The sequence below is a fragment of the Delphinus delphis genome, chromosome 21 (genome assembly GCF_949987515.2).
Source record: "Delphinus delphis chromosome 21, mDelDel1.2, whole genome shotgun sequence".
Taxonomy (NCBI): Eukaryota; Metazoa; Chordata; class Mammalia; order Artiodactyla; family Delphinidae; genus Delphinus; species Delphinus delphis.
In genome coordinates, this window is record NC_082703.1 from 17,231,500 (window position 1) to 17,243,584 (window position 12,085).

General features: G+C 35.3%; 1 protein-coding gene across 1 annotated transcript in view; it reads right to left on the reverse strand.

Moving 5' to 3' along the window:
- MSR1 (macrophage scavenger receptor 1) overlaps positions 1–12,085 on the reverse strand; it is a 65,794-nt gene that overhangs the window by 36,406 nt on the left and 17,303 nt on the right. Inside the window, exon 5 of the mRNA XM_060001374.1 lies at positions 8,699–8,885. Coding sequence (XP_059857357.1) covers positions 8,699–8,885 — 187 coding nt within the window. The remainder of the gene's footprint in view (positions 1–8,698; positions 8,886–12,085) is intronic.

The window sequence follows — 12,085 nt, forward strand, 5'->3', positions numbered from 1 at the left end:
GTGAGGGGATGCAGAAACAAAGGAGAAGCAGTCAAGCAAGGTAGCTAGAATGATAGTTCGGAGTCCTAGTTCCTCCTCAATGGGTATACATGACAATCTGACACATATCTTTGAGTCGATCTGTAGAAACTAAGCCCTTCACCCATGTGGAGGATGGTGACTACACGCTGACCACTAGTATGTAGACCCCACACTGGTTGGAACCAGAAGGTTGATGATTAAGCTTCTGGGAGCATCACCCTGTTACCTCACCACCAGGCAGATTTCACTACATTAATTTAGATGCTCTGTGGAAAATGTATAAGTCAAGTCATGTGTGATACCCTCAAGGGAAACAAAAATCCACACAAAGTAGACAACCAAAAACCCTATCATTGAAAATGATACCCTCGGATATTAGAAAAATGCAGATCAGCAAGAGGAGCAGTGGTTGAAAAGACTTAATAGGATGCGAAGGGGATTTTGAAGAATGGGGAGAATGAGAAGAAAGAGAATGCTGGGTAAGTAGGAAAGATGCGGGGAAGGGCAGGAAAGTGAAAATGAGTAAAGGAATAACTTTTCAAGTAAAATATTAGGTAGAATCCCTAGATAGATATAGACATTATAAAATAAGTCGGAGAGGTTGCAGGGAAAATTTTGACTACCTGGCATGACAATTACCAAGGTGTCCCCCAGTACTGAGTTTGATCAACACTGATTTAGTCATTTGAATTTTCTGTGCCCAGCAAAACAGATATCTAGTGATCACCTCTTTAGAATGATGGCACTGAGTATGTCCCTCTTCTACATGGAGTGCCACAGGACAAGTGTTATTCCTTTCCTTTAAAGCAGAACACTTAGCAATTTCTTTTCAATTCCAAAAGGAAGAAATGAACCTGGACATACCATAGAATAATCAAATAGTGATGTTTTAAAAGAGTCATTTTCAATTTCCGTGGTTCAAGGACAGCAAGGATAACACACAACTATGTTTAGCATCACTGGTTAGAGAGCACTTGTTTACAAATTTTAATCGGGTGGGGAGATATGATACTTGAAAGATTCTAAGAAGGGGCTCCATAAATAATGATAATCTTATGAGTAAATATATTCTGTCCATTTTCTTTGCTTCTTTTGAAATCCTTGTCCCTTGCCTCTCTCCATTTTTCTGATCTGTTTCTGATTTTTCAAGGTCCAACTTGGGTTTTAGCACCTTCCTTCCCTGGTGACTTAATTTTCCAGATATCGTTGCTCTTCTCAATGGCACATCATTCATTTCCCTTCATACACACCATTGGGCTGTAAGGTTTTATTGCATTTTCATTACAATAGTAACTACATATTATAGGAAACATAAAAGCCTAGAAAAAATGAGGAAAATATAATACATAATTCTATCATCTTAAGAGAATAATCACTAACATTTATTTTCTGTTTTTGTTGTATATTTTTTGTTTTTTACATAATCATCATGCAAACTGCATACTACTGGGCATTAAGTAGTTGTAGTAACAACTAGCAAATTCTCCTAAGCTATAGCTTAATGTCGGAAACATATATTAAGGTGTCCACAAGAGATGTCATGGTTCTACATCAATGGGAATCTACGCATCTTCTATTCCTGCAGAATGTAGTTTCTCCCAACAAAGGGGTTTTAATTCCCACAACCGTGAACACAGCTGCGGTTCATTCATCTCTGCACAGTGACAATGGAGGGGGCAAGCAGGACAGAAAGACTCAATTTGCAGCTTGAATTTTGCTGAGCAAATTAAAGGGAAGCAAATCCACAGTACTCCAGGATGGCATTTTGAAAAAAAAAAGCACATGAAAAGACTGTGATTCAGTGATTAGGGCTCTAAAAAAGCAAGACAGACATTCCAGGAAAAACTAGAAGGTGTGAGACAAGAAACAAGGGACACAGATTAGTTCTGGGCTCTTAGCCTCTGAGATCAAGAGTTTTCACCATTTCTTTAATAAGTAAGAAATGGAACTCACTATCTTTTCAATTATTTTGCATGTAACTATGTATAGTAACTGTACACAGCTCAAATGTTGGAGCATTAACTCAATCATAACAAATACATCTATGCTATTTTATAAAATTCAGGGTTAAAGATCCCTCTTTGTCTATTTCTATATAAAAATGCTGATACCAGGTACTTGAATCCCAGAGTAAGAAAACGAGGTGAAGTCTTTCCTTCAAGAGTTCTGAGTGTGTTGGATGTTACATTTTTACTGTTATCTTAGTCTTCAATGTAACATTAATCTCACCCATTACATTCTGTTTAAATTCTGTAATTTGTTATGTGTCTTCGACTGCCTAGAGCAAAATGTGGAAAGTATCTCAATGGTTTAAGTGTCTTTTTGATAGTTTGGAGGGATAGAAGTACACAGATCATATACTACTTTCTCTTAGCTTCTTATGTAGAACTTTTGAGAACATTATCAACGTAATGCTCTCATCTACCTTCCAAAACTGGTCTCTCCAATCCTGCTGTTGCTCACATCCTTATCATACTGCAGTTGGACTAATCTAGAGGGTTTTTTATTAAAATATGGTGTGAATATATTTTGTCTATTCCACCCTCATTCATTCATTTATTTCAGTTTAAAAACAAATGTGCATCAACAGACATTTGTTTTTATGTATCATTCTACATAAAGAAATGTAGCTATTTATTCTGCCACATTATGGAAAAAAAGAATGAAGAACTTTAAGTCTGAGACTTCAAGTCTATTGTAGTCACCTTCTTGGTTCTGAGTTACTATTTAACCTTTCAAAATTCTGTCCCATAATCACATCAACAACCACCTCTGTGCATCAATAATGGACACAATGCTTCCCGGTAGCTCTCTTGCTAACATATGTCAAAGGACACTAGATTAATATTGTTCGAAACATCTGATCTGCCCTAGATCAAGAACCCATAAGAATTCCACTATTTTTCATCATCTTTAGTACCATCTAACTGCAAAGTTAGAGGGATAATTCATAAATGCTATAGCAGTAATTTGCCATGAACAATTCCCTCTATAAAACACACCACCAAATCCGCTATTAGCTGTCTCCCTATGATTTTTTGTTTTTAAGGAAAACTAAGATATCTACTTAGCCACAGAGATGTACTGATTTAAAATACTCAGTAATTTAAAAATATCATAGATCAAAATTACCCAATTTACTGGGAAAGAAAACCCAGGAACATCACATCATTTAAAATCCTCAGATGATAACATAGCACTAATAATATCTGCCAAAATTTCCAGAGCTATGCTTCTCCATGTCGTGTTCATTACGATCATAAATTTCCTACTTTGTTCTCAATCTTGCCTCACATGTAGATCACCATAAAAATCTGCCAAGTCTTCTAGGCTGCTGCTATTTAAACCTCTTTATTTTTTTTCTTTTTTCTTCCAGTTTTCATGCTCACTGACTTAGAGGTGTTTAATCTGGACGAAGCCTTAAAGCTTGCTTAGTCAAACATAATTATAGAGGTCTGAGAGAGTGAATTCCCAAGGTCTTAAAGCCAGTTGGGTAAAATCAGAACTAGAATACTTCTTTCCTGATGTTCTAGGCTATACTTTTCCAAAATTAATTGATTTAATTTTGGGCATCTGTTCTTTCATTATTCCTGAGATGAATTTTTCTTTTACATAGTGGTTAAAGACACAATTCATTTCTTAAATCCCAATAATTAATTGCACAAATCTCCAAATTCAAATTCTATCAATCACTTCTTCTTCTTTATCATGACACTTGATCAATTGATACATTTTTTTCTCTTTTTGGTGCTTTTAGTTTCTGGAAAAAAAATATGCTTAAAATTTTTCCACATAACCACTGCTTTCAGCAATGAGTCATATTTTATTTCTCTTAATTTCTCTTAAGTTCCTTCCTCAAATGTTTAACAACTTTGTCTTTTAAAGTCATGTTATCCCCCACTCCCCACCAAATTCTGCTTCACCATTTCATTTCAACAATGAAATTTCATTTAGTCCTTTAGACTTTAATTGCTATAATTACTTGAGAAATATATTAAAATATCTCTACCTCTTTAATCTTCATAAATATTTAGTAATTGCTAACATAAAAGAGGAGGGACACCAAGTAATGACACTGATCCTACAACCGACATTAGATAAAGCACTCATTAATTAATACAATGTCTCTCTTGGGTTATAGTTTAATAAATATTTATTAAAAATTATGACTAGATGCTGTAGAGGATATAAAAACTAGCCCGTAATTTTAATGAACTTACTGTTTCCAGTAAGAGACAACATTTCGATAGAAGACAGTATGAGATATTTTTAGATATGACAATCATATTAGGAATTCTCTTGTGAAAGAATACTTAATGTTCAAAAGTAAGCAAGATATAAATGTCAGCAAGAGTATTACTACAGTGGGACCAGAAAAGCTTCATGGAAGAGGTTGCATGTATGTCATCTATGGACATTAATGATAGATAAGATATTTTCAGATACAAATAGAAGAGGAAAGATATTCTTTCAAGTGAAGGAAAAGCCATGAGGCAGGATGTAAAAAGTATTGGGCATGTCAGAATCACAGTAAAATCAATCGAAATATTTGGTGTCAAAAAGGGAAAAGACAGGGAATGAGGCATTCAAAAGTAGTTAAGAGAAGCACTATAGAAGAACTTGAGCGCTGCAGAGAAAAGTGTATGTGTAATAAGGAGGTGATAGAGAGTCTCTTTGCAATCTAGGGTGTCCCTCTAGGAAGGCTGCATTCTAACAAGAGTGTAGAAAGGATTGTAGTCTGAAAGACTGAGGCAGGAAATGATTGCAAGACTATTTCAATAGTCTGGCAGAGTAATGATAAGAATAGTTTACACAGAATATAAAGGAGTGACAAGGGGTTAGAGAATGTGGAACATAAGAAGTAATGGTATTCTGGGAGAAAATAACAACAACAATTAAAATTTCTACCTTGGAAATCTGGAAGAATGACATTGCCATTACAAAGTGTAACTTCATAAAAGGGAAGTGTTACTTTCACTTATTCCTTTAAGGCATATACATTTGCTCACCCACCATATACCAGGCACTCTAACAGGTGCTGTGTATGGAGAGACAGACAAGAGAGACAAGACCCAACCTCATGGAATTCGCATTTTATTCGAGAAGATCTCTGATAAACAAATAAGCAAATGTATACATGAAACAGTATCATGTAGTTTTAAATACTATGAGGAAGTTAAAGCACACCATGATATAGAGAGATAATAAGAATGGGGAGGGAGAAATTATCACTAGAAAGGTAACTTTGAGTGGATCTAAGGAGAACAGAAAGCTAAGAGAACATTTAAAGGGAAAGAGAGCTGTCTAGTGCACATTATGACAGCAAGAAGTGAAACCAGCACTTCCTGCTTGTTAACTTATACTGTTCAATGGCACTTTCATTCTTCCAGCTCTTCCAAGCTAGACAGAGGGAAAATTAGAAAAGAGGGCAGATAAGTAGATGGGTGCCAGATCAAGTAGGAGTTCAGATTTTATTCCAAGTTCAATGGGAAGATATTGGAGGGTTTTAAGAGATAAAAGATCTAATCATATGTTATTAATATTATCATTTCAATAACACTCTTTTGCTCTCTGTAGAATGGATTAAGAGTAGAATCAGGGAGAACAATTGGGAAGCTGATGTAGTACACCAGGCTGTAATACAGTTGCTTGAATTAGAGTCATAGCAGAGGAGACAGTGAGAAGGAGTTTTATCATATGGAAGAAGAGTTAACAGGACTCATATATGGATTGGATACAGGGAGTGAGAGAAAGAGAGAAATCAAAGCTTGCTTCCAAGACCTTGGAGTGAGTTACTAGTTGGACAATGACTCAATTGACAGATAAGACTAGAGAACCAACAGATTTGAGGGGTGGATGAGGGTAGGTGCTCTCAAGAACTAAGGGCTTGGCACAGGTTCGATCCCTGTTCAGGGAACTAAGATCCCACATGCCGTGTGGCATGGCCAAAAAAAAGAGAGAGGGAGAGGGAGGGGGAGGGGGAGAGGGAAAGGGAAAGGGAGAGGGAGAGGGAGAGGGAGAGGGAGAGGGAGAGGGAGAGAGAGAGGGAGAGAGAGAGAGAGAAACAGAACTAAGGGTTTGGGTGTGGATTTGTAAAGTTGGGGATATTTAATTGAAATCCCAAGTGGAATTCGAAATCCCAAGTGGAATGTCTAATTGTTAGAGTGAAAGCTGATTAATTCAATTTTTCTTTATCATTGGTTTCAATGTAATACTTAAAGAAAACATGCAGTAGAGGCTTCCCTGGTGGTGCAGTGGTTAAGAATCCGACTGCCAACGCAGGGGACAAGGGTTCAAGCCCTGGTCCGGGAAGATCCCACATGCCACACAGCAACTAAGCCCATGCGCCACAACTACTGAGCCTGCCCTCTAGAGCCTGCGAGCCACAACTACTGAGCCTGTGTGCCACAACTACTGAAGCCCGCACGCCTAGAGCCTGTGCTCCACAACAAGAGAAGCCACCACAATGAGAAGGCCGTGCACCGCAAAGAAGAGTAGCCCCACTAGCCGCAACTAGAGAAAGCCTGCACGCAGCAACAAAGACCCAACTGAAAGAAAGAAAGAAAGAAAGAGCGAGAGAGAGAGAAAGAAAGAAAGAAGGAAAGACAGAAAGAAAGAGAAAAAAGAGAAAGAAAGAAAGAGAGAAAGAAAGAAATTTATAAAAAAAAGAATACATGCAATATATTCTATACCAGTTAGCTATAAACATAATAATAAATATACCTGCAACACTACAACCCAACAAACAGCTATCTATTTAGCCACTTTCCCATCTCGCTCATCTTCTTCCTTTTCAAAAACGATCATTAACCTGAATTTTGTGTTTCTCATTTTCTTACATTTTAAAAACAACCATTCTCATTAAATGTGTATGTGTAAATATACATTATTTACTTTTACTAAATCATGAGCATTAGAAAAAAAATCGTACTGTAAATAGTCTCTGGGACTTATTTTTTTAATTTTTCTTTTCTTGTAAAAATTTGGATATTAAGAGTTCTTAATTATCCTAAACTAGTGTTATGTAAGATGAAATCACATGGGTTTCTGTTTCTCTTATTCTAGTAAGAATTAACAATTGAAAGTGTAAAGTAGAGCTTAACAGACATGGTAGCTAGAATAAGATCCAACATGAATTTAACTAGTGTTACAGAGGAAAGGACAGAGAGAATTGTGAAGAGGCAATATTCAGAGACTGAAGCTGATAATGTTCCTACATTTATGATAGACTTAATCCACAAATATAAGTGGATTTAGGAAGAAAATGAAGTAAAACAAATGCCACATGGAAAAACTGTCGACATAAAAAACATAGACTAATGAAATTGTAGGTATTAAAGACAAAGATAATGGCAAGCAATGTGGTCATAATCATTTTAAAAGCAATAAGAAAGGCCATAAACCAGAAGAAAATACGAATAAAAATAATAACTGTTACCCTAAGAAATATGTATGTGGTAAAACAATTTTAAAGATCAAGGACAAAATAGAAAAAATGAAATCAAAACATCTCACCACCAATGGACTTTCACTAAACAAATCTCCAAATAATACTTCAGGAAGAAAAAAATGATCCCAGAAGAGATGTCACAGATACATTTAGGAGGAGGAAAAACTGGCAAACTCATGGGCTAATCTATATAAATATTGTCTGTATCATGTAAGAAAAACAATCTTGACTTAATTCTTGGCTTAAAAAATACATAAAATAGAAATGAGCTATACTCAAAGACAGCAGGAAACCAGGGAAGAGGGTCATCAGAGCGTTTTAATTTCCTTGTATATTTGAGGATGAAGGTGAAGATACTGATCAACTTGTGACTTTAAGATAAATTTTAAGGATGACTATCAGCAAAATAAAAATAAATATAAGGTTTCCAAAATCTTTTTGGTGCCCTTGATAGAGAGAAAAGTTTAATGAGAAAAATTTCAAATAATACTAAAGTTGACATGGAAGGAAAGCAAAAGGAACATGGGACTGGACAGAAATGGAGCATAAAATGACAGTAGAAATAAATATGGTGAAAAGAGATGGCCAGATTGCATAGTAAATTTTAAGAACTATTCTTTACAAGAGACAAGCCTAATACAAAGGATAACAAAGGTTGAAAGTAAAATATGAAAAAAAAAGTTAAAATGTAAATAATGACTAAAACCTAGTATAGAAATATATATGATATATATACTAATTTAGAAGTCAGTAAGATTCAATTCACCTTGTTTTACTCACAGGAGCTAAAGAAGAAATTGACAAACTCATTGTTTTTTTGGAGAATTCAAAAGACCCTTCTAATTAATAATACAATTGATCAGGTAAGAAGAAAAAATCTGTAAGTTTAGAAAAATAGAATTAACAAGCTTGATTTACAGACAGGTAGAGAACTTTGTGCCTCACAGAAAACTTGTATTTGTACATATGAGAAATTCTGAACAATAATTCATTAAACCGTAAGAGCAATTTCATTTTTTTTTGCTTTTTTTAAAATCACCATTTAAGGATACCAAGATACTGTCATCTTAACATGTCTTGATATGATCTCAAGGCTCCTTCCTCTGGATCTTTGTGGTAAAATTTGTAGTAAACTATTTTAAAACCAGAGAGTTTCCCATATCAAATTTCTGCATATATCAGTGCATTTTAGTACATCATCATCTGGAGAATGAGAGGATATTTTACCTTGAATTAAAGTGATATTTTTCAGTGTCTGAGAATGTTCCCAATCCTTCAGCCTGAGATCATTAGTGATGTTATTCAACAGTTTCACTTCTCCTTTTATATCCTGTTCCAAATGCACTTGTTTTTCTTCCAGAGACTTAATTTCTGCTGATGTATTGTACACATGCTCCTCTAATTTACTTATCTCCTGTGAAACATAAGCAAACGTCCACAATTTTTGTTACACACATAATTATCAAATATATAAGTTTAAGAAGCTCTACAAGTCAGGTTTTTAAAAAATGTAAACTATTACAGTAATATTATGGAATAAGAATATAGAAATTAGAGAACAATTTTAAAATAGTAATTCTTTGGTTTTGAAGCATTCCTCTTTTAATTGAATGGCTGAATTTTCACACCCTCTGCCAGAAAAAAATTGGTTAAATATATATCTAAGGTATGCTTCTATTCCCAAATATATACATGTCAAAATGCTAAAAATAAAATTAAAAACTTGTCATGTTTTTTAATTTATCTGAAGTGAAATTCTTTACACTGTACTTAATTACAGTTCCTTAAATAGATTTGTATATTAAACTGTTTTATAGCAATAACGAAGTTTAATGTCATAATTCTCAGTGGTAATGAACATTAAGGATAGCTTTTCAGATTCAATAAAATCTCAACTAGCATTAACAATACCTTATGTTCAGCTTTTTTATTGCCTCTGCATTGAGATTTCATTATTATTTTACGGTTTCAAATGCATATATATTTTGTGCGTATTTACATACATGCGTGCATATCTGGAGACTGAGCAAGACAGACTGTACTACATTCTGGATTATGCTTTTATTTTTCACTCAATAATATAAGAATATTTACCTATTAAAATACTTAGAGACTGCCTTATTTTCTATAATTTAGTGGAATTGTATTGCATGTATTTTTCATAATTTATTTGATATCTATTGATAGAGTTTTGAGCTGCACATAAATAATGCTGAAATGAACACCATTTTATATATATCTACATATTTATACAAGCACTTCTATAGGACAGCTTCCTGGAAGTGGATCTGATCAAAGGGACTAAATATTAAAATTTTGTTCACTACTGCCACACCACCCTCCAAATATATGGGACCATTTTTTAAACCTTTCTCAGTGTACATGAATGCTTACTTTTGCACTCAAATCCTAGGTATTCATCAATATATTTAACTTTGTAGAGTAAGAGTAAACATAATAAAACCTTGTTTAATTTGTTTTTCAAATTAAGTATCTAGTCATAAAGTTTTTGACAATGTTTTCCTTTATTGCTTTTCCTTTCAAGTCTTTTGCTTGGTTTTCCTTTGGGCGCTGGGCTTTCTCTTTCCAAAGTACCTAACCTTCTCATCTAGCCTGGTAATGTTTTCTGTCTCTCTGTTCTTTTATTGCATCCTCTGTTTCCATGGTATGCTCTATACTTTTCTAAGGACTTCTAGGTTTAACTGTTGATAGATTCTCATCTCCCATTTGCACAAAGAAATAAACCAGTGGTTTATTGTTAATTAATCCAGGTATGAAGAGAAAATTTCACCTCCCTTCACTGGACTGGACAAGTTGAAGTGAGAGGATCAAGAGAGTCAAGTAAAACCTTTGGAAAGAAGTGAACATGTACCAGATCTGCCTCTACAACAGCAGTGTACTCAAGCAGAGAGACATCCATTTTTACTGCTCCAACGGCTTTCCCCATCCAAAACCTTGTTCTAGATTAGAATTTCTCTACCCTCTACCGCCTCCCTCCCTATTTGGTATTTTCTGTACACTATGATATAAAGGTGGGATAGTGAACATGGATGTTTGCAGAGTGCAGCAACATGGTAAATATGCTCGATGTCATTTAGGTGGCTGCAAATTGCTCCAGCTGTCAGGTAGTTCCTGATATCTACAGAGCAAAAGGCAGGGGACTAGCTGGTGATTTTGCTACCTAAGCCCTGGGAGCCGCCCATGTTTTTCATACCTAAAGCTGCGGCTGCCTTTTTTTTCCTTCTTTGAAAACTGCATGTGGTGCTCACATTAACCATATTTCACTTGAAATAAGTTTTATTAGGAAGAGAGAAAATGCATTTGATATATTTTTTAAAGTGCTATACAGCACCTACACACACCGTCCACAGTCTGTCACCAGTGGCACTGCTAGAAACAGGCATTTATTTTTGCATTCTTACAGTCCTTTGTACGTACAATGGAGAGGATAAATCCCACGTCTCTCTTTGATTTTGTGTCAGTGTTCTCTTTTCTTTCAAATTAATGCTTGGTCTGTCCTTGCTAAACATTATGCTGCTATTACTTATAAGCCTTTTCCTCAAACAGCATTTACTGATTGAGGCACTCATTTAATTTACTTATTCCTGCATTGGGCTAAAGATTCTAAGATGAATACAGTTGTTTTAAGCAATGAGAATGAGATTCCAAATATTGTTTTCAGTGAGTAAGCACACGCGCACACACACTAGCACTGACCTAGATTCCAAATCTCCACAGATGACTACTGTCTCAAAAAAAAGAAAGCTTTGAAAAAATAATTAACTTTGGAAGTTCCTCCTTTCCCTTGTACCTCCACATCTAATACTGTGACCCCTTCCAAAATTTAAGTGCAATCTGTCCGAATAGCTCACTGATCACCAGAGTTTGGTTATTTCTATTAAGTATCACTTCAAACAGGTTCAGGACTTCTACTGCCTTCCAAATGGTTTCCACTTTGGTTTCAATTCCTCATTTACATGGGTTCACAGATATTCTATAATCTCTAATGAGTTGGGGATATTACTAATATCAAATATATTATTTTTTCATCGTGTCCATCTTCGTTTTCTCCACACCCTGTCTCACTGTTCCTCTGATCCTGTTTCCACACAAAGTAATATTTCTTCTCCCTTCCTCTTTCCTTCCAATTTAATCAGTTTCTACTCCCATAGCTGACATTTTACTTTCCTCTGTTCCTCAGCCCTGGAGACAGTTGCTTCTTTGAGAATTTTCTCTAACTCCTCCATAGCTTGAGTCCTTGATATTCCAATAGCATCTGATATGCTTGGGTACTTATTAACCGTGTGGGAAACACTAACAGTCAGATTTTGGAAGATGTGACAAGGATCAGAGAGAGAATATTAAGGTTGGTGTTAGGATGAGGTTCACCAACAGTCTCCATATTTAAATAGCAATGTCACTGTCTTCTCAGTGACTGCATTTTACAAAAACTAAACATGTAGGGTGTTCTTTCTTAACCTGTTTAGTCTATTCTCTAGTCAATAATTTAGTTGGTTGCCACCTGCTGTTACAACTTCAGAGGCTTCTGCTTGCTCTCTATAAGGGACATCCATTTTTAACAATCACTGTGGCATAACACTGCATCTATACGGA